Source organism: Emydura macquarii, unplaced genomic scaffold (genome assembly GCF_026122565.2).
Source record: "Emydura macquarii macquarii isolate MOO-44397 ecotype Brisbane River unplaced genomic scaffold, CSIRO-AGI_Emac_v2 contig_1876, whole genome shotgun sequence".
NCBI classification, from domain to species: Eukaryota; Metazoa; Chordata; order Testudines; family Chelidae; genus Emydura; species Emydura macquarii.
Genome location: NW_027132013.1, coordinates 21949666 through 21973037, shown reverse-complemented (window position 1 = coordinate 21973037; position 23372 = coordinate 21949666). Strand labels below are relative to the sequence as shown.

Here is a 23372-nt window from a genome sequence, read left to right as displayed (position 1 = left end):
GGGGAAATGGGCATGTGGGGCCATCCCTCACAGCTGAGAAAGAATCACTTAAAAATACTTGACTGATTACTTGTTAATTGAAATCCTTGATTGATTACTTGTTAATTGAAATCCTCTGAATTAACTGATTCTTTCCATTCATTTGTTTTCATTAGTAAAACTACAGCACAAAACGAAGAGGACACATCAACTGACTCCTCTCTGGTAAGCTGAGCTTGGTTTGTGACCCTGGCATTGGTACCCTGTGGGAAGGATGGATTGGTTGTCATGATTACAAACCACATGTATGTGTGGTATAGGCTCGTATTATGGCATATTATGGTATTTTAAAAAGCCAACCTGAGGCCACATTGGAAACTTGCCAGGAGCCTAAGGACTATGTTTCACCTGAATAAAATTGTGTTAAACAGGCCAGAGGAATATTCTCAGCCACATACATCCCAGGTACTGTTTCAGGATTCTCTTTGAAGAGAAATCTGGTCCTGGTAGTGGATGAAGACATGTATTTGTTTTTCTGAGTAGGTGGTGTTACTGCAGTGGTGTAATAACAGCCTCCCTGTAAGAAAATGGCTGCTTACGCCACCATACTGTTATAATTGACAACAGGAGAGGCTAGTGTTCTACTTTAGAACCCATTCCAGATCAACCTTAGATGTGGACCCCTCAGAGTGCTCTAAGGATGTCATGGAGGTCAAAATTGGTGTAGGAGAGTGTGTGTCACTACCCAGGGTACCATCTGAACTGATGAACATCTGTGTCTCCTCAATTCTCCAACTTGGGATACCTTTTACACTGCTTCACTGTGAGAGCCACCATTCCTGGTCTGTTCACCCACAGCCTCTATCATGTAAATCACTCAGCTATATTGTCTGAATGCTATAGCCAGCCACTCTTGAATTACACTGTGCTGCAACACCAGCACATTTCCAATCCCAGACTTACCCCAGAAATATGCGTCTTCTATGGCCCCGTTCTCTCCTGGACAATACAAGCTCATATAAAGGCTGTCCTTTATTACTAGAAAATGATGTGCGCAAATCTTGTTACCCCAAATGGAGTTTCCCCAAACAGTGGTTTAGATAAAACAGCAAAACAAATTTATTAAATACAGAAAGATTTTAAGTGATTACAAGTAATAGGCATAAAAAAAATCAGAATTGGTTACAAGGAGATAAGTTGGTGTTAGTTGCATTTTACCTTTTAACAAGCTAAGTGAATTCAAAGCAAGGGAGGTTTAGGTTGGACATTAGAAAAAATTCCCTAACTGTCAGGGTAGTCAAGGACTGGGATAAATTGCCTAGGGAGGTTGTGGAATTTACACCATTGGAGATTTTTAAGAGCAGGTTGACAAACACCTGTCAGGGATGGTCTAGATAATACTTAGTCCTGCCATAAGAGCCTTTTGAGTTCCTTTCCAATCCTATGAGTCTATGAAAGCAAAGGTCTCTCACCACATGTTCCAGCAGTCTTACTGGCTGAACTTCTTTCAGTCAGGATCTCTTCCTCCAGTCCAGTGCCTCTTCCTTTGTTCTTCAGGTGTTGATGCCGTGAGTAGAGAGAAAGGGAGAGATGATTTGGGAGTGTCTTCTCTCCTCTTATAGCCTTTTCTCTTGCACCACAGTCATCTCCAGTTGAGGTTCAGCAGACAAAGATGGTGAGGGCAGGAACCCTCAAGCTGCTTCTTTGTCAAAATTTAGATTTTTTTGGCCAACATCCTCTCTCCTGCTGAAGAGTGGCCACTTAATCAGGGGATGGTCCACTTGATCATGTTGACACCTAGCTGATGTGTTGGCTAACCTTTTGTCTCTGGGGAACTGGTTTGTGACTGTACTCCAGAACATGTCTTAATATCATAGTAGAATCTTACAACTGTACATATATGTATGGCAACATTGTCTTACAAGACAATGATCAACAAATCATGTGTTTTCAAATTATACCTTACAAAGTATGCTATGTACAAAATTTATCATAGTCTTGTAAAAGGGGTAAACAGGGGTACAGACTGTCATAGAAGGCAAGCTCATTTTATGCTGGTAAGTGTGCAAAAGAAAACGAGAGAATATTGCAAAAAGATTAAATCCAAGGAATTTGGATAGTAGGGCACAGGGTTCAAGAATTGAGGGAGGCCATTAGCAAGCTCAGACTCCTATACTGGTTGGAGACTCTAGGAGGCTTGTCCATTGCCTGGCTTGTCCTGGGAGCTCAGGATCAAATATATTGAAATAGTATCTGTATTGCTTTGTGAGTTTAAGGTCTTTGTGTGGTACCATGTCAAGAGTTGTCCTTCTGTAAGGCATTTGACTTGGTGTACCACATAAACATTTTGATTAAAATAGAAAAATGTAAAATTGACAGACATTAAATGGATTTAAAAAATGGCTAACTGAGATCTCAAAATAACTGTAAATGGGGAATCAAGCAACTGTGTTTACCATGGGATCCCGCAAGGCTCAGTACTTGGTTCTACACTATTTAACATTTTTATCAGTGACCTGGAAGAAAACCACAAGTCATCACCAATAAAGTTTACAGATGACACCAAAATTGAGGAAGTGGTAAGTAATGAAGAGGACAGGTCACTGGATCAGAAAGATCTGGATCGCTTGCTAAACTGGACACAAGCAAACTATGTTTTTAATATTGCTAAATGTATAGATCTAGGAACAAAGAATGTAGATCATACTTACAGGATGGGGCGTCCCTCCTAAAAGAGGGGGGGCATGGTGGATAATCAGCTGAACATGAGCTCTCTGTGTGATGCTGTTGCCCAAAGAGCTAATGTGATCTTGGGGATGCATAAAAAGGGAAATCTCAAGTAAAAGTAGAGAGGTTTTTACCTCTACAATTGGCTCTAGTGCGACCACCGCAGGAATACTGTGTCCTGTTCTGGAACCCATAATTCAAGAAGGATGTTGATAAATAGGAGAGGATTCAGAGAGGATCCACGAGAATAAAGGGTTAGAAATAGACTCAAAGAGATCAATCTAGCTCAAAGAGAAGGTCGAGGGATGACTTGATTACAGCCTGTAAATATCTACACAGGGAGCGAATATTTAACAGGTTTTTTCAGATAAAAAGGTATAACATGATCCAATGGCTGGAAGCTGAAGCTAGATAAATTCAGACAGGAAATGTGGTGGAAATAAGGTGGAGTAATTCACTCCTTGAAACAATTTACCACAGATTGTGGTGGACACTTCATCACTGACAATTTTTAAATCAAGATTTTTTTTTTTTTTTTTTTTTTTTTTTTTAAAAACGTTACGCTCTAGGTATTACCTTGGAGAAGTTCTGGGGCCTGTGTTGTACAAGAGGTCATGCCAGATGATCACAATGGTTCCTTGTGGCCCTGGAGTCTATGAATCTATGCTGCTGTTTTGTGCTGCAGCAGAGCACAGTAGTGCTCCACCAAGGCATCAGTTCTTCAGGGTTGACGTGCCTGGCCAGAACCAGAACTGTTTTTTGGTCTCGATTCCACCTGCGTTCAGCCACATACCGAGTAAATAATACATCAAGAGAATACATGTGTATCACTTATAAACAAAGTGTTCTGTAAACAATTGCAGTTGTCTAAGTTAGATTTGCTTATTTTTATACATGTAGGAAAGTCAAGAGGATCTGGGTCTCTGGCAAGAGAAATTTGGCAGTTTTTTAGACATCAAAGCCAATGGTAAGAAGTCTAACGTAGACTTGAAAACAACTTTAACAGTTTTCAAAAAAATCTGTGCTCGTCCATATTTCTATCTGCCTTTTTGTTTAGCTACATAATGGTTATCCAGCTCTCTTATTTCCTCCCACTGGAAGGGTCAAGGGATAAATAATAATAAATAAAAAACTGGCTATAGACACCTCTAGATCACTAGTTTAAACCCAGCCTAAATTAGTAACGAACAAATTCATAACCTGTTGTGTTCTACATGAAATGAGTTGGCTAACTCAATCCATTTCCTAATGGGCCAGGTGCCACATGACATAAAAACTTATCACATAAGCCTTTATCACAATTAGGTGAGCAGACCCAGTAGAGAGGCCAAGGATTGAATGGGCCAGGGTCAATCCATGAAGGTACTTAGGCACCTAGGTCCAATTTTTAGGCATCGTCGTGATCCACAAAACTCCCATTCAGCTGCCACCTAACTCTGTAGACACCTAAGTTTTTGCCTCTGGACATGCATATTGCAGCCTCACGCTAGGTGTCCAGGTGCCTTTCTCCTGCCTGACCATGTGCACGGTTGCCTCACGATAGGCACTCAGATGTCTGTCTCCTGTGTAAGCCCTAGAGCAGCAGTTCTCAACCGGCGGTACGCATACCACCAGTGGTACGCGGAAGAAGGCTGGGTGGTACGCGAGCCGTACCGCGCCACCAAATCCGCCGCCGGAATTGCCCTCCCACCCACCCTCGCGAAACCCTGCCGCTGAAAAGGGGCAAACAGCGGAATGGTTTCAGCGGAGGGCATGTTTCCCCCCCTGTAACCCGCCGGAAGTCCCCCCGCCGCCACGGAACCCCGCCGCTGCTGGAAGTCCCCCCTCCCCCGCCCCCCGAGTGGTACTCGGGTCAGGTACAATTAGGTCAAGTGGTACTTGACCTGACTGTACCTGACCTGAGTGGTACTCGGGGGAAAAAAAGGTTGAGAACCGCTGCCCTAGAGTAATTCACAAACCGGGAAAGAGACATTCAAGTGCCCAAGTCCCTTGTGGGAGCCCGATTCAAAAGGCATGCTCAGAGGCTGCAGGAGTGGGCCCTTGAGCTGAGTTCACACAAAACAGCTGGGAGAGAGAAAGAAAAGGAGAAGGGACAGTAGGTCCCTTGTAACTGTTAGTCTAGTGGATAGGGTTACTCGCCCAGGCTATGGCTAACCTCTGGTTCACATCTCCCCTCCTCCTGGGGAGGAGAAGGAATTTCACCACAGAGGGGGCTGATCCCTGTTCAATGTCCTAGGCAATGGAATATTCTAATGTGAGACTCCCTCAGTTTCTCCTGTTTAAGTTATTCCACTTTAACTGGACAGTTACATATAAACTGGGACAGAGAAAGAGTTAGAATGATTCTATAGTCTGAAAGTGGACAATTCCTGGTCAAATTCCTTCTCCCCCTTAGCAGAAGAGGGGACTTGAATCAGGGATCTTTTACATCCTGACTGAGCACCATATTCTAGTAGGCTAAAGGTTACAAGGGAGGTCCTGCACCCAGCTGTTTTGTTTTGGGCTTTGCACACAACTTAGGGGGATGAATATCTATCTTACCCTGGTTTGTGGCTCACTAGCAGAGCAAGGCACCTCCCTGCAGCCCAGACGTTTGCACTTATCTCCATGAGAGGGGCAAGACTTAGGACAGCCCCAGCTTTAGGCTGCCTCTCCCATTGGCTAGGCTAGGCAGCTCCCCACCTACTGTGCTGGCTTAGTGGATTGCAGTCTAAGGTTCCCATCTCTCCTCATTCATTCTATAGGAGCCTAGGCTCCTAACTCATGCTTTGTCAGTCACAGTATTGTTCCTGTGATTTGCTAGGCTCAGCACCACAATGTCTAAGGCCCTTCATAGATCTGGGCCCTGGAAACTAAATTGCTGTAACTTCCTATCTCTAGAGGTAGCTTCTCCAGATCATGGGTGAGGAAACATAGGTGGGGTAAGGTGGGGAAACTCTCACTCCTGTTGCCCATGCTGTACCTGCTCTGTGGACAGAAAGAGGACAGCAGTCTCCAGGGCTTGCAACCCACAATCTTTCACAGTGTGGCAGACAGCTGGCTTCACCCTAGTGGGTCTCACTTCTGCCTCTTATTGTGAGCCAGGACATCACCAGTTACCCCATCTCCCCAGGGAGGGGGATAGGGACCCAGGCCAGCCCACCCACCCACTGCTCCAGGTCCCAGCTCAGGGGCCCTATGAGTAGTAGCTATGAGCTGCTGGCACCATACTCACAGCTGCAGTCTTTTTCCCCTGGGCTAATTTCCCCCCCAGTCCTTCTGGCCTCTCAGGACCTGCTTCCTTGCCACCTGGACAGGGCCTCCTTACCCAGGCCTCTGTGCCTGGGGGAGTATCTCAGTCCTGCCAGGGGCAGGTTTCCCCCCTCCTGGACTCAGTACCTCCCTCAGGACTCCACCGCTCTTCCACACAACATTGTACGCCTATCTACTCACTGCACTGTTATTCCTCCAGCTCATGCTCTGTCTGGCTGGAGTAGAGGGTTTTTAATCCAACACCTGGCTGGGCCTTAATTGGCCTCAGCTGCTCCTAATTGCCCCCCTCATGACTTCTAGCTAGTCTGCAGGGAACAGAGCCCTGAGTATTCTGGGCCTTCCCTACCTCCCATCGAGCACTCGCCTACTGCCCTCTGCCCTTGCTATATCACAACAGGCACAAAGATCAATATACAATGATTTTGTTCATTTGTTTAAAGCTCTTCTAAGAAGTGATTGAAGTCCCGTATCTTATCCTTGGTGATATATAAAACCTGTGATCTAAAGAATGTTGCATGAACCAGTATAAAATACTTAAGTTTGCATTTTTGTCACAGCTGCCACAGAAGTCATGGATTTCACTATTTTCATGTTTTAAAAAAAATATTTGTGTCATCTAATATTTTGGGAAGGTTGCGTGTGGGAACCAGTTTCACTAAAACTCTTGAGTTCCCATTATGGGTTTCCTAGGAGTCCACAAGGGAGCAAGAACTCTTATAATTAAGGTTGATGGTTTGTCATGTCAAAAAGCGTGGATTTCTGTGAGCTCCCTGGATTTAGGGAATAAAGTCCACAGGGTCACATTTTTATCTCAGATTCATTGGTGTCAGCCTGGAGTAATCCCATATACTTCATTGGGGTTGCTCTGGATTTACACTGACAAAAGAAAATGATTTAGCTGACGGAGTTGATATGACTTTTTTAAGAGATGTGTGCAATGCTGCTGCTTTTGCAGAGCCTGAGATAGGAAAGCAGTGCTGGAAAAGAGGCAGCACTGGCTTTCTTATTTCTCCTTGCTGCACTGCTTCTGCAGCAGGGCTGAGCCTGCAGGAATTGGAGTAGAAATTGTAAACAGTTTTATTGCATAATAAAGAATAGTTTGATAAAAATAAAGTAATCTGCAACTTTTGGCATTTTTTACTATAAATTCATTCTTTTTGCCCTTCATGATTAGATCAAAATTTATAAACAACTATGACAAACAAGTTCCAGAGGGGTAGCCATGTTAGTTTGTATGCAGCAAAAACTACGAGAGTCCTGTAGCACCTTAAAGACTAACAAATTTCTGCAGGCATAAGCTTTTGTGGGCTGCATCTGACGAAGTGGGTTGCAGCCCACGAAAGCTTATGCCCGCTGAAATTTGTTAGTCTTTAAGGTGCTACAGGACTCTCATTGGGTTTTTTTTATGACAAACAAGTACCCCTAGAAAACTTTTCCATATAGTAAGTATATAATAATGGATGTGAATCTCAAATCAAGTTTGAAGCAATTAATAAACAAGCCATTTTTACTATTAGTATATTCTGATCTATTGCTTAAAGTTAGGCCATGAGGAGAGCAGGACTCAGCTATTGTATTTTAATACTGTTCCTACAGGTCCCAGTTCCATAGGCTTGGATTTTTCTTTGCATGGATTTGAACATGTCTATGGAATACCAGAGCATGCAGAAACACTTCTCCTCAAAAACACCTGGTAAAAGAGTAGCGGATTTGCTTCTAACGCGGGCTGTACTTCTGACTTTGGGGATAATTAGGAGGGGGTAGCATCCCTGAAACTTGAAGATCCAATGGCAACAAATGCAGGTGACCTTTTTCCTGATGTCACCTCTGAAAGCTTAGATTTGCACTATAGTTGAACTGAGTGCACTGGATTGTTGTTTGGGTGGCCATTGCGAGTCATAACCAGACGTATAAGTGGTATGATGTGAGGAAATCCAAGATGATGAGTGCAAGGATTGGGTTCCTTTTTCACTAAATTAGGGGGGTTCCTATAGCTTAGGTGTTAGATGGATTGGTGAATAACTAAAGAAAACGTTGTAAGTCCTGTAATGGAGTAGCTATAAAGTTTTCCAGGTGATGTAATTCAAACAAGGCTTGAGATGTACATGCCATACACCAGTACAGTGTACAATACATGTTGTATTTTGTTCTAATGGGAGCAGCACATCAAATTATGGCCTCTGTCCCCAAGGAGTAGGCTGCTCTGCTTCCAACTCCACCGTGCTGCCACTGACTCCTCCTGTTCTCTGTGATGTTTCAGTGCAGCCTTAGGGAGCAATTCTGCATGAGTATTCATCAGGTTTAAACAGAATATACTTGACTGAAATTCTTAAAGGAGCAGCTCCAGAGGGGCTGCATGGGATTTAAGCAGAAAAATGGGGAAGGTCAGTGTTAATAGTGTAAGGATAAGACCAGATCAGAAGCAGTCTCATTGACAGCAAGAGATATAATTTGATACAGCTAGCTGTGACCAAAGCAAAAGAAATGGTAATCCATGCCATATTTCGTGCCTTGGTGAAAAATGATAGACTGTAATAGAGAATACACAGTATTAATCCCTGCTGTAACACCTTTGTGTTCAGTAGAGTTATAGCAGAGTTTAACTTGGCCCCGTGTGTGATGATTACAAGTAACATGTATGTTTGTTCATTCCAGTGACAATGATGCCTACCGGCTTTTTAACTTGGATGTCTATAGGCATGAGATCCATGACAAAATGGGCATTTATGGTTCAGTGCCCTTTCTGTTAGCACATAAACCTAACAGAACTTCTGGGATCTTCTGGCTGAATTCCTCAGAAACTCTAGTGGAGATTAATACAAAAGCTGTAATGGAGGTGAGAGATGCATGGTATTGTGCCCAGAAGTTCAATAAGAAATTAAAATACACCTGCACAGGGCAAAGGACAATCTGATGGTATAACTTCATATTAGCCTTTTGCCTCAGTGAATCAGGAATTGTAACTCTTTTCTTTTCTTTCCCTCCCCATTTCCACATTTATTGTAGTGAGCTTTAGACACAATCACAAGGATGCATTCTTTCAAAAGACAAGATGCAGGGATCACATAATAAATTTCATAGAAGAGAAGAAAATTTTACAAGTACTTCAAATCCTGCAAAAGAGAGCCACAAAAATACATATCAGATACAATCAAGTGTAGAAAAAGTATTGAATATATTTTAGCTAGTATTATCAAAACTTAGAATTTAGAAATTCTTGGTATCTCCCCATCCCCATCCCCCATCCCTCATTTTACTAAATTATTGATATTCAGGGAACAAGGATGTAGCTGTGATTTCACATCTCTTCACATACCACATATTGAGTTTTGTTTATTAGGATGAGACAGTAAAAAATATATTGCATTATTATGGTAAAAAATACACGATTTATATTTTATTATATAAAATTCAGTGAGAAATACTGAGGCTTGGAAAATCAGTAAAATTAATCATTGGCAAAGAGAGGGCTTCAGATTCTACTTTTTGTTCCCTTCAAAGCATGTACCACCTAGATCCCCTCCAGACATAACTAAGCAGAGAGTCGTGCCTCAAACTGACGTGCGCTGGATGTCAGAAAGTGGAATAATCGATGTTTTCCTGCTAATGGGACCCACGCCTTTTGATATCTTCAAGCAATATGCACAGTTGACAGGTACTGTCTTGTATCAGTGATGTGTTCATCACTGAGGTTCCCTCTCACCACCTAAATAATGTGGAACAATTGCCTGCTGAATATGTTACATCAAAAAGTGGACTAATGTTTAATGTTTACTTAACCCATTGAGTGCAGTAGGACAGTGGTTCCCAAAATGTGGTTCACAAAGCACTTGTTGGTGTTCTGTGGAGAGATGGCTTCCATCCTTGTTTTCAGCAGCATCTACAGGTATCCAGGCTTGGCCTCTGAAAGTAGCTGGAAATGTGAAGCCAGTCTAGCTGTTGCTACTTGAGGCTGCTGTTCCATGAGGGGAAGAAAGGAAACTGGAGACAATCCTAGGGAGTTGACCTACCAACCACTCGTGGGAGAAGAATATCCAGAGGGAGAAAGGAATGAAGCTACTGGAGAGTATGTCTATGGGAGGAGGAGGAGGAGGAGATGGTAACTGGCCAGTGTGTCCATGAGAAAAGGGAGCAAAGTGACAGGAAAGCATGTGCAGAGCAATAGGAGAAGAAAGAGGCCAGGTGGCAAAGGGTCATGGGCAAGAGGCAGGGGCGAGAGAAGAGCAAAAGCAGAGACAGTATGACTAACTTTTTTATAAAGGAAAAATGATTTACTGCATTATAGGTGGTGGTGTAGCCATGTTGATCCCAGGATATTAGAGAGACACAGTAGGTGAGATAATATCTTTTATTGGACCAACTTCTGATGGTGGAAGAAGAGCTCCGTGTAAGCTCAAAAGCTGGTTTCTTTCACCAACAGAAGTTGGTCCAATAAAAGATGTGACCTCACCCAGCTTGTCTTACTACATTTAAGATAGTTAAGAGTACACAAACTTTCCTGATGTTTCTTTGCCACATAAGCAATTACTGTACTGTAATTGCCACAGAGATATTATTTGATCAGGAATAGGGGGAGAGGTGGTCCATTTGGCCATGAAATGGGAGGGCAGATAGTTGATAGGACTGTCTTTCAAAGCTGAGGCCCATACTACGAAAAAGTTTCAGATTACAGAGTCTTGGTGATGTATGATTATATACATTTACACACTTACATACACACACACACAAGTATTTTTGGTAGATTAAAAAAAATCCATCCACTTCTGTCCCTCTGGTTTCTTTCTATTGATGCACCTAAGAAACTGGTTTTATTTTCTACTACTAAACAAATATTAGTTTATGCTCAAGTAAGTGCCAGAATAAGGGGAATTACAAAACATTTTTGAGAATATTGGTAGGAAGATTACAATGTCTTTCTCCACTAAGCCTGATCTAGTTAGTCATTCATATCAATGAGAATTAAATTCACCAAAACTATTTTTAAATGTAAACACAAATTTTAGCATGGAGAATAATAGTGGTCACTAGAATAACACTGCATTATTGTACCACCCTGTAACAGCATGTTTTTTCTCACCCATATGATATAATAATTACAGCAGTGTCTGCTACTGTTAGGTCTATCGTAATTTTTGTTATGATCTTAGTTTCTGGTGTTGAAAACTCAAAATGTGAAAACTGTGCTCTGGACTGAACCTTCGGAAAGCATTCCTCAGTTTCAAACTGTCGCATATGATTTCTGCCATGCCACTCCCATTGATTTTTCCAAAGACCCACAGTATCCCTGAAAGGCAATACCAATGTTAATGCTTATTCACTTAGTTTCTAATTTCTTATCTGTTCCTAGGCACTCAAGCGCTGCCTCCACTCTTCTCCTTGGGCTACCACCAGTGCCGCTGGAACTATGAGGATGAGCACGATGTAAAGGCCGTAGATGCTGGCTTTGATGAGCATGAGATCCCCTATGATGTTATATGGCTGGACATAGAGCACACAGATGGCAAGAGGTACTTCACCTGGGACAAGAAAAAATTCCATAACCCCAAAAGGATGCAGGAGCTGCTCATGAGGAAAAAACGCAAGGTAAATTATACAGAGGGAGGCATGAAGATGTACTTGTAATAGTACAGCATAATCTAAGTCCTAAATATTTGGGCAAGTGTATCTCATTCAATGTCACCACCAACAGTTACAATTGGCTATGGTGGGTCAGTTCTTACTAGTGTTTTGTTCAGTTAGCATGAGGCAGAGGACAAAGCTTTCTTGGTCTAGGCTCCATCAATGTGAAACTCCATTTCACAGGTTTCACTGCAGTACTTGTTGGCTGTGTTTAGGTCATAAAGGAAGGTCTGTTTCTTTCAGCAGGGTGACCTTGGACCATTGTTAAGCCCCCTTCTCTGTTTTTGCTTTATTTTGTATTGCTTTTTCTCCCCTATTTATGTTAATTGGGAATTGTTTCTCCTTGTTTGGAGGGATTGGTTGCCTAAGATCTATTGAGTTTGCCCTTGTATTAGCTCCTTTGATGATGGCTGGCAGTCTATTCAGGTTGGTTAATCTTTATTTCTGTTTTTATTGTACAGCCCTGAGATGTCCTGGAATTATAAATGTATTAAATATATAATTGCAGGATCTAGCGGATATGTAACCAATTAATGAACTCATACTATAGTTGATCTCAGCCAAAAGCCAATGATGGTTGGAGCAATGTTAAAATAGTGCAGTCAGAGTAATTGACATAGTAGTACCTCATCTATCAGTGGAAATAATGGCAGCAGAGGATAACTAAGCAAAATACAATGGAAAAAATTTTTAAAAGATCAGGAGAAATTTATAACTGATATTTGTTATGCATGCTAAGATTGTGGGTGTGACATCCCCCAGGGTACAATCCGAATCGCAGGACAGGTGTGTTCCCTTAATTCTCCAGTCTGGTGTACACCATGCACTGCTTTGGTGTGTAAACTGCCACTCTGCCACTCACCCAGCTTCTAGTATGCAAGTCACCCCCCAGACAACTACCAGAGTGCTATCCCTAGCCACTCTTGAATTGCATATAAGGCGACACCCACATATCCCTAGTCCCAGCCTTGCACTCTACAGCTGTACGTCTCACACTGCTCAAGACCCCCTTGGACAGTGCAATCTCATAAATCCATCATTTTATCACACACACACGTTTGAGGTGCAGTGGGCGCTGTCCACGGTTCTCGGCTTGGTGACCCCTTCAGGTTTCCCACTTTTAACCCTTTGATCCCCACGCCTGTTCCTGTTAATTCATTTGTTGCCCCCCTCCCTTAATTAGTTGTGTACCGGGCTCAGTAGCTCCTCCCTTTAGGCTGACAGAGGAGCCTTTCCACCCACATCCTGGAACCCCATAGATCCACTCTTCCTACAGCTGTCCAGCCTGATTTTGTCACAGTAATTACATTTTATGGTTTAGGGAAAAAATTGCTCATCACAACGGTCAGGGAGAAATGTATTTTGCCAGATGCACCTCATCAATTGTGTAATGCTGTATTATGTTGTTTTTAAGGGTGGGGAGGTTAGTTTCCACTGAAGTATATGGCATGGTATAGTACTGACCTTTGCTGACACTTATTTCTGGTAGGCAAACATGCACTGCTACTTGTCATGTGAAATCAGCTAGTTTACATATGTATAAGGGCCAGTAACTGCTTTTTAAAAAATGTGACTGCACGTTCCTTAACCTGAATCAGGACTGAGATCTTACAGTAATATGCTGAACAATTGATGCTAATGGGGTCTTCTCATCTCTTATGTTGGCAGCTTGTCGTTATTATAGATCCCCACATTAAGGTTGATCCCATGTACACCCTATACGCTCAGGGCAAAAAGAAGGGGTATTTTGTGAAGGATAGGAAAGGCCAAGACTTTGAGGGCATCTGTTGGCCAGGTAAGAAAACCCACTGCTTATAGTCCATACATTTCAATTTGTTGATTTTACAGTCGTATAACAGAATGGCAAAGTGAGTCAAAAGTGGATAGTCAACTGGATAGAACTAACATCTCAAAAGGAAAAAATGTTTGTGAAATTCTTGGATATTCATAATTCTAAGTCATTTATAGTTCCTTTGACAATTTTAATACACCTCCTACTCTTCCCAGCTCTAATTCCTCTACCATTAGGTCTATTATCTCTGCATATACTCTAGGTGGCATGGCACCATAAAGTTACTAAACTTGTGCAAAGGCTAATCTTCTAAATTGTCCAATTTAACATAAATCCAACCCAGCCTGTTACATAAAATTGTTTATGAAAGAAAGCAAAAGTTGAGTCAAATAGACTGGTACAAACTGGATTGTTAAAAGAACTGTAAGAAGAGGTCTTCAAGGTTCCTGTTAAAGTCACTGGGGGGGATAACAACAAGCTGAAAGAGTCTAGAAATGAGGAGGAATCATTTATAGTTTAAATCACTGAAATGAGTTAATTTTAATGAGATAAGATTGCCATTCCTTCTTGGATTTTTAATGGTGGTTGTTACAATGGGTGGTTGTTACAAAACCCAAGACCACACTTCACCGTTAGATGTTGTAACAGCGAACAAAGATTTCATTAACAACTTCTCCCTAGTGGGGCCTCAGACACCCTTCTGAAAACACTTCAAACTTAATGGAGCAAGTCTTGCATTCTTTATTGTATAGTGTGTGGATAGAGGAATCCTTCCCGTTTGAAGCTTGTGGGGCAATGAAGGGAGAGACAGTGACCTTCGTGCTGTCAGAATGAAACAATACTAGAAAGATCCTTTTCACTAAAAGGATTGGCAAAATTGGAAAGGGGTTAGATGAGAGAGAGGGAGAGAAAAATCTGAGGAGGTAAAAGGGAAGGGAAGGTAGGATTTAATAGGATTTAAACCCCATTAAAGTTGGCAGTCTCCAATTTTATATTTTAAAGTATCCATCTAATTCCAAAAAAACATGACTTTTGACCGAGTAACAAATAAACCAGGGAGTCATGCCACGGGTGAAGCTCTGAAATAAGTAGATAGGAATGAAACAAAATGCACCTGACTATACTTGGGAGTGCCTGCACTTCCAAAACTATCACTATACTGTTGGTCAACATTGCATTACTGGCACATGAAGGGTAGAGAGCTCTGTAAACAAGGAAATCTCTGAAGATCCTTGGGGTTCCAGCAGGGACATAAACTGACAGCAAACCAGCCCACCTGTGTGCAATGTTTAATCAGTGTGGTTCTATATTTGTTATATGTAATGAACTTAGTATGACAATTGCAGACCACTTGGGTACTTCAGAACACAGTTACCCACTTCCTGAGTGATACTAGCCATTGTAAGCACATAACACCAGTGCTTCGATTCCTTCACTGGCTTCCAGTTTGCTTCTGGGTGTAGTTCAAGATCCTGTTCACCATCTTTTGTGAAACTTAGTCCACCAGAATCCAAGCATGGTGGTCATCAAAGCACAGTGTAAGGTATACTTGTTCAGTTTAGCACTTGGTTACACTTTGGTTAGGTTTTTGTTCCTGGCATTTTGGGTTATGTATTAAGGTTACAGCAATGGCAGAAGTCTTGGTGCTACCCGTTGTAGAGGTCATTGTATTGACATGTCACAGTGCTTTGAGGCCAAGGCAATAGATGCTATAAAAGTTAACATGATAATTGTGATGGTCCACACCTGCAGGTACCTCTTCTTACCTGGATTTCACCAATCCTGAGGTCCGAGAATGGTATACAGATCAATTTGCCTTCAAAACATACAAGGTTTGTGTTTCTTCTCTTTGGATCCAACAGAGCACATTAAAAGCCTGAAAATGGGGAAGAGATAGTCAGAGAAGATAAAGTACTAGATAAGTAAGCTAGTGAGATTTTGTTTTGTAGATTGTCATTAGACTGTACAGGAAAATATCCTGAATATAGTGATAACCATATAGAATGCAGAAGGAAACTCACCATGGCCTTGTCAAGACTAGGAAAATTAGGAGCATAATTCACCACTGATGCAATTCCTTCAGTGGTAGCAACTATGGAGACTTTGGTGTGGACAGGGTACAGTCATTTTACCACCATATCATCTAACGCAGCTGCCCCATTCTCAGCTTCTCTCAATAGGAGTCCACATAGGGAATGATGTGATAGTATTGCCTTCGAGGAGCTCACAATTGCTCTTATGTCATCCTCCCTCACAGTAAGTCCTTCTAAGTGAGGAGAATAGTATGCAAGTACTGACTGTTTATAGCTCATAGTCACACCGCTCCTAGCCCCTTCCAGGCTGTATTCAATATTAGACATGTGTGTCCCTGAAACGTTGTCCAGCTCCCAATGATTTTTTTGTTGGAGCCCCAATTTGCCAGGGGCTGGTAAACTTGCACGACTCACTTCCCAAGACAACTTGACTTCCCAAGACAACTTTTTCTCTCCTTTTTCTTTTTCCTGTCCTTTTCTGCAGTTTTCCTCTGGGCTGTTTAATATTTTTAAATTCTCTTATGAACTTTTATGCTCCTCTCCCTCCTTCCCACCATCACTCATGAGAAGGCGACATTCTGCGTGGTGTGAGGCTTGAGGCAACAATGCTTGCACAGCCATTTCGGCTGAGTGCTAGGAGAGCTGAAAAAGGTCAAATAAACTTGTGGACTGCAACCCTATAGACACAAGACGTTCCTGTGGCCAGATGAATTAGGGGCTGCTAGGATAGAAGAGAGGGAAGACAAGGTAGCTTTCAAGAAGTCACCCTCAGCTTTACTTGGAGCCATGAGAACATATCTGCAGTGCCATTGTTCTGTGGTGTCTCTTCCTGTGTATCCCCTACACTAGCATCACTCACCACTACAATTTGGGTAACACTGGATTAAAGTAATGACTTAAATGTACCCTAAATACTACTTTGTACCATAGGGCTCTACTGACATCCTCTTTGCATGGAATGATATGAATGAGCCCTCAGTCTTCAAAGGGGCAGAATTAACCCTGCCGAGAGATGCCATCCACCATAGCAACTGGGAGCACCGGGAGATTCACAATCTCTATGGCTTTTACCAGGTAGGGCCCCTGCAGACAAAAAAGCAGCTGCCCTATCCTTGATGATCATGGTTATTATTATTTGTACTGTGGTAGCGCCCAGATGCTCTGATCAAGCTTAGGGCACTAGCTTGTGCTAGGTGCCAATATGTTGGAATCAGCTTCTCCATGTTAAATCAGACTTGTAGCAGTGATAGCACTCATGCACATCTTTCCTCCACCACAGTATAATAATATTGATCCATTCCATATGCAATGGCAGTTGTGTCTGTATTTTCCTCTGGTCTAGTGTCTTCCAACAACCGTTGGTACCTTAACTAATAATAATAATTACTATTTCTGGACATATATTTCTTCTTGTTCCTGCCTTTAATTGGCTAAAAATGGAGTGTGATATGTACAGTCTGTAATTACATTATCTCCTTGTTAGTTATTCTTATGCTTTGCAGCAAATGGCAACTGCAGAAGGACTCATCAAACGCTCTGGAGGACAGAAGAGGCCATTTGTCCTCACACGATCTTTCTTTGCCGGGTCACAGAAGTATGGTAAGTATGAAAAAGCTTCACAAAATTATACAACAGTGCTGGATTTTCTGTTATGCGCTATTTTTTGCTATGGCTGGTACTTGGTACCTCAGTACTAATAACCACAGAAATACTCTGTCAACACTATGATGGCAGACTTGATGTGCATTTGTCCAGTAGTGTGAGCGAATTTAAAATCTGTTTCATGCTTCAGGACCACATTGTATTCAAGCAGAGTATTTGAAGCCAATCTGTTAGCTTGCCCCTTTCTTCTTCCTCTACCCTTACCTGCAAGTATAAATTGAACTAGGGGTTTGAATTCAGTGTGCAAACTTGAAACCATGCTACTGATGTTTCCAGGTGCAGTATGGACAGGAGACAACGTAGCAGACTGGAGTTACTTAAAAATCTCCATTCCAATGTTGCTCACGCTCAGTATTGCAGGAATTTCATTCTGTGGAGGTAAGGAGTTTAACTGGGATTCTTCACTAAGTGTGGGCCACCAGCCTTCCTGAGCTTGTGTCTCGAGATAGATTTAAACACAGAGAGTGAAAGGTTAGTGCACAACCACCAGAACAACCCACTTCTTTCCTACACTCCAATGTATTGCAAAACAGTTTCCTATATTTAGTCCAGTTACAGCTCCCACTGGCATTCTTCTCTCTGTCCTTTGGTGTAGTAATCTTTGGTAGCATGTGAGTCCCTTGAACTGACAGCTTGGAGTTGTCTTCCACTAGCCTTAGTCTAGTATAATTTTCCCTTGTGACAAGGAAAACCACTCACTATGTCTCTTAACAGCTCTCAACCCATCTCATCATTAGGCGAGAGTCGGACCATTTTTTCACTTTGTGTGGCCAAGCAGCTGCTGGGAGATGCCGTATTATATTAATGTATTAATAGATTTGAAACGTTTGTCATAAGAGAAATTCATAGTTTTCAGGATACTTTCCCAAACCAACCAGTACGTCTCTTTATATTTTAGCTGATGTGGGCGGGTTTATTGGAGACCCAGAACCAGACCTACTTGTTCGCTGGTATCAGGCTGGCGCATACCAGCCATTCTTCAGAGGCCATGCCAATATAGACAGCAAACGGCGTGAACCATGGTTATTTGGGGACGAGAACACACGGATCATCAGGGAAGCCATTAGAGAGCGCTACACCCTTCTTCCCTACTTGTATTCGCTGTTCTACCGGGCACACACCACTGCTGAACCCGTCATGAGGTAAGATCATAAGGGACTAAATCAAAACTATTTGTCTTGCTCTTTATAGAAAAAGCCCTTCTTATGAGCCAAGAAATGTAATGATTCTGTCAAGAAGGATTCATGAGAGGGGGAAATTAAATTACTCTCCCTTACTTTTGTGACTTTCACTTTGAATTTTTAAAAGCAAATAATATATACAGTCATTTTCTAAAAGAGATCCATGGAGCACATCAGTTAAATAAACCATTCCCACATGCAGTTTTAGGTACATTTCTAAAATGCAGCAGACACCAAACTTCCATCAGATTCCAGAAGAATGTAATCCACTGTTTTTGTCCATATCTAAATACGGCCAGTAGATTCCTAAGCCAACCTGAAAGCTTCGAAGTCTGCCTTTTGTCTTTCTCTCTTGGCATTTGAAGAAACTAAGCCAACTGGGTTACCTTTCCCAGAGTTCATTTCGTATAGATAATTCAAGGATGTGGTATATGCCATGCCACATTTCCTATAGTCACTTTTCCTTTAGTAATGTAATATAGACATGAAAGTGGAAAACTAGCTTCCATTGTGCTCCTTTCCAATCTATAATGAGTGGTCTCAGTGGAGCTGGTACAACAGTCATATCAACAGAGGATAAATATTACTAAACTCTCTTGTATTTCTGTCTCTTACAAATGGCACTAGAACTGCTGTCCTACTTCTGTCACATTTCTCTTCACTAGCTGTAATGCAAATGCATCTCAAGAGAAGGCCTGACTTTTAATAGGGCAGAAGCTCTAGCATGCACTCAGTTGTGAACCTGATTTGTGCATGCAGGCACTGCAAGAGCCAGTTGCAGGCATCTCTCTGGCTATTAGCATATACAAACATTTCATTTGTATACACGGTTACTGCCCTGTCCATGCCCAGGGCTTCTACCTTTCTGAAAAATCAGGCCAATTTTGACCACACGGACTATGCACAACAATAAATACTGCCATGGTTATAGCTAGTTATTGTGGCAAATTCAGAAACTAAAAAGGAAATGTGGTATTTTCTTCACTGGTTTATAAGGACAAGCAGAGTGTAAATGTGCCTCATTAGCGGGTCAATAAACAGTGGAGTTGCAGCGGTCAACAGGATGCCTATTAGGTCAGGCAGGCCTTGTTTGTGAGGGAATCCACAGAATTGCTCCAGTTCTTGTTACTAACTAGAAAGAGCTATTGTTATCATAACATTTGTAATTATAAATAAGCAAGACAAGGCCTGTGCAGTCACCATCTGGTTACTGTACCACATTACTACACAATTCGACTTCTGAATCAGGTTTCTCAATCCCTGACCAGCAGGACCCAGGAGTGCTGTAGAATCATCACACTCAAGTGCTGAGAAAAAGAGAGACTGTCCCCCAGAAACTAGCCTGTACAGGAGCAATGTTGATGGACTATGCAGGAAAGTCCTGTCCATCTCTCCTCTGCTAGAAGAAAGATTAATGCTATATGGGTTCATGAGGAAAAGGTGGATTCCCAGGGTTGCAAAGGGCAAAACAGACACACATGCCAAAAACAGAGCAAAAAGAAACACAAACAGTAGTTAGACTGAGCACACACATTGAGTAGCCAAAACACTGTGATCTGCCCTGCAAGAGCTTGCTTTGGATGCTGGATTAGATCAGCTTTTCACTTGCAAGTAGGTAGCAGTAGGAAAGTACTGGGTAGTGCCTTAACTTTTGTTCATCTGGGAATAGCAATGGTTGTATAAGAAGTGGCATTTAAAGGCACAGATGAGAAATTGTCCAGTCTTCCTTGGTTGGATGGTGGTAGACACAAAATGAGCCTTGTAGGAGAGTGGGAATGTAGAAAATGGTGGGGAGCCTGAGGACTCCAGCTGAATCACGGAAGGAATCAATGGGAAAGAAGAAACTGATAGGACTCCACTTTGCTTTCTACAGGCCTCTCTGGGTAGAGTTCCCTGAGGAACAGGAAACTTTTGGTGTGGAAGATGAGTACATGTTGGGTAAGTAGACCATTTCCTAAATCCACACAGCAGCTGGTATTTAAGTTTCAAAGTTAAGCATTTCTGCATATTATAGTAGTAAAAAGTATGAAAACCAGTGGCCAAGATTTTTAAAAGTGAGTGAAACTGGGTGCCCAGCTTGAGACATTTTAAAGAGGCCTGATTTTCAGAGGGTGAATGCTCAATACTTCTGAAAATCAGATTCCTTTAAAGGTGTCATGTTGAGATGAAAAAATTGAGGTACTCATTATCACTGGTCACTTTTGAAAATCTTGGCCCTCGTTTCCATATGGCAGAGATGGGACTTCATTCCAGCCTCTAAAACCACTACCTGCATCAGGAATGACATCAAATAACTATTATCCATAGCTGATGGAGGGATTGGAGTGATTTCAGTGCCTCTGATGGAATTCACCTTCTCTATGGATACTAATAAACCATCCCTGCCAGAGTTGAGTTACCTCTGCTAGAAAATACATTTTAAAGAGTAAATGTTTAGTCTTTTAAATGTATCAAGTGTTAGATCTTCAGAAACTTTTCTCCCACACACCCTTGTCAGTTACACATATTGAACACTGCTTTATGCAATCAACCTACTCAATATATTTTTCAGAACAAAGTGTAAACAATTCCAAGGAAGTGCATTTAAAAGGAGTTTGTTTGCCAAATGGGGCTGTCTTCTTCCTTGCTTCTGGTTATAAGAACTTGTTTTCTGTTTAAATATGAAAATATACTAATAGATTCCCCAGTCCCTCATCTCTCCCTGGATTTTATCACCTGTGAAGGGGGAACATTTTTGTGGAAGTCCATTGTTAACATATTGGTAACACACGCCAGTTTTGGATTCTGTGCTGGTGTTTAACATTGCATGGTCGTAACTTTTACAGACAATGAGTTCTGCTTTCAAAAGCACCTAAAGGAATTTGGCACCTATCTAACTCCCATTGCGTTACAAAGAGATTTAAGCATCTGACTCCCTGAGGTGCTTTTAAAAATCTCATCCAATGTGTCTGTAACCTTCAACCTTAAATATTAGCCCCATAATGGTATCTTTGGGTAAAGGGAAAATAATTATACAAGAGCTATGAATTATTATTATTGTATACAGCATTTTTCATTAGTAGATCTCAAAGTACTTACAAAGCAGGTCAGTATCATTATCCCCTTTTAACAGATGGGGTAATTGAGGCACAGAGAAATTAAGTGACTTGCCCAAGGTCACCTAGCAGGCCAGTAGCAGAGCCAGGAATAGAGTCCAGGTCTCCTTGAGTCTCAGTCCAATGTTCTATCCACAGGCCATGCTGAGTGCTCTCATTTCCTTTTGTATTTCTTATTTCAGGAAACGCTTTACTGGTGCATCCAGTCACTGAACAAAAGGCCACTACAGTGAACGTTTTACTGCCTGGGTCTGATGAGGTAAGCGTAATTAAGAACCCACTCTGATGTTAGAATCAAAGAAAGTATGTTACCTCCATTTCCATGAGTTCTCTTCTATCCCAGCATAATCAATAAGTGATAGTGTTACTAGTGTCAACCCAAGTCCCCTTCTCAAGGCCTCTCTTTCCTATTTGCCTATCTCTTGCACAGCAATCTCTGTACTTTCTGTACATAGACTACCTTCCCAGAGCTGAGACACAGAGCCATTATTCTCTTCTAATTTAAAAGTCTCACTCTTCTGTGACACCTTGTTGGAAGTATTAATATTTGGAATTATTGATGTGGGAAACCATCAAGCACTAATTTAACCATAAATTCCTTTATTAAATCCAAAGGCCAAATGGTACTTATACTATTGCTCTAAACATGCCTAAAAAGCCTAACTAATAAGCAATTGATTACATCCAAAGGTAACGAAAACATTTATAAGCATTTGATCAAGATACTTACAAATGGGTTAAACCCAGGGGTGCTTAGCCCTATATTGGTCAGCTCAACATGGTTAGGCAGGTATTAACAATGAACCCTTTATAAGAGTTTACTTTTTATGCCTTTTTAACAAACAAGTGATGTCACTGCCAATTACTGACTTCAGCTAAAAGCCAACCAGGGACAGTTCACCCTTATTTCCAGTCTTAATCCAGATAAGATTTACAACGTCCTTTCTTCCCAAGGCCTTTCTTCGCCTCCTTATAGCTATCCAACAGTTTTCCCTTTACACCTGAGTTCCAACAGGCATTAACACTGGTTTGTGGGTTGGGAAAGGGCCACGTTGGCTCATTTGAAGAGATTATCTTTGTTTTTGTTTTTTAAACCATCTGCAGTCACCCCTATCAATTAGAAGCCTTTTTTTTTTTTTTTTTTAGAAACTTCCCCTTATCTCATTAGTTATTCTTTGAACCAGACACCCTCCCTATTTTATTCCTTCTGGCCTTATTACTTATTCTTTTCAAGGCCTTCCTTCAACTTGCTAGTCAGGGCCTTTCTTTACAGCACAACCAAATTTTAGCTAACCTTAGTTCTTTAATTTAATATTTATCCTCACACCTGCAACATTCTAACTGACTACGTTGTCTGCTTATTTATTTCATTTCCTTTTTGCAAGGTTAATTTCTCATTTATGGGGCAGGAAGGGGTCAAATGTTGGGATGGAGGATAGTAAGGATATTGGAGTTGAACCTGGGGGAAAAGACATGGGGATGGATGGTAGAGGAAGGATGCAAGGAGAGGAACTTAACAGTTTTTCATGTAATTTTGCTGCGTGCCTGTCATTTGATCATTTTGCTTGTATGTTCTGGTCTTTTCATCCACCTATTGTCTAGACTGCATGCTCTTCATTTCAGCGACTAACACACTTTGGCCACTACCTGTCTAAATAATAATAATGCAGAGTGCTGCAGTGCAGACTGTTGTTCTGTGATTAGTTGCCCTGGTTAAGCACTTTTAAAAATCTTGGCCAGTGTTTTCACACTTTTTGCTACTATCATATGATACACTGATAAGAAGTCAGTACCTCTCTGAAGAGAAAGTTGTTCATCCACATGAGGGCAGTACAGTGTGCTCCTACATAAAAGACTTGGTTTCGGAAGCAAAGGTTGTCAAGGTGGTACTTTGGGAAGAGATTTCTTCAGATTCCATAGCTGAGTATTGACTAATTTTTTCTCAGCATCTGAAGTCATTAGATTTGCCAGATGTCTTGGGAATCGCTCTGACGAATGCAACTCACTGCACTGAGTAGAAGCTTGAGATCTA

The 23372-nt window shown here is 41.7% G+C and overlaps 1 protein-coding gene across 1 annotated transcript in view; it reads left to right on the top strand.

Moving 5' to 3' along the window:
* Positions 1–23372, top strand: part of GANC (glucosidase alpha, neutral C) — a 44554-nt gene that overhangs the window by 13113 nt on the left and 8069 nt on the right. Inside the window, exons 6-19 of the mRNA XM_067558141.1 lie at positions 156–204; positions 3607–3673; positions 7555–7651; positions 8614–8794; positions 9460–9613; positions 11306–11541; positions 13246–13372; positions 15122–15201; positions 16333–16476; positions 16905–17001; positions 17341–17442; positions 17963–18206; positions 20119–20183; positions 21523–21599. Coding sequence (XP_067414242.1) covers positions 156–204; positions 3607–3673; positions 7555–7651; positions 8614–8794; positions 9460–9613; positions 11306–11541; positions 13246–13372; positions 15122–15201; positions 16333–16476; positions 16905–17001; positions 17341–17442; positions 17963–18206; positions 20119–20183; positions 21523–21599 — 1720 coding nt within the window. The remainder of the gene's footprint in view (positions 1–155; positions 205–3606; positions 3674–7554; positions 7652–8613; positions 8795–9459; positions 9614–11305; positions 11542–13245; positions 13373–15121; positions 15202–16332; positions 16477–16904; positions 17002–17340; positions 17443–17962; positions 18207–20118; positions 20184–21522; positions 21600–23372) is intronic.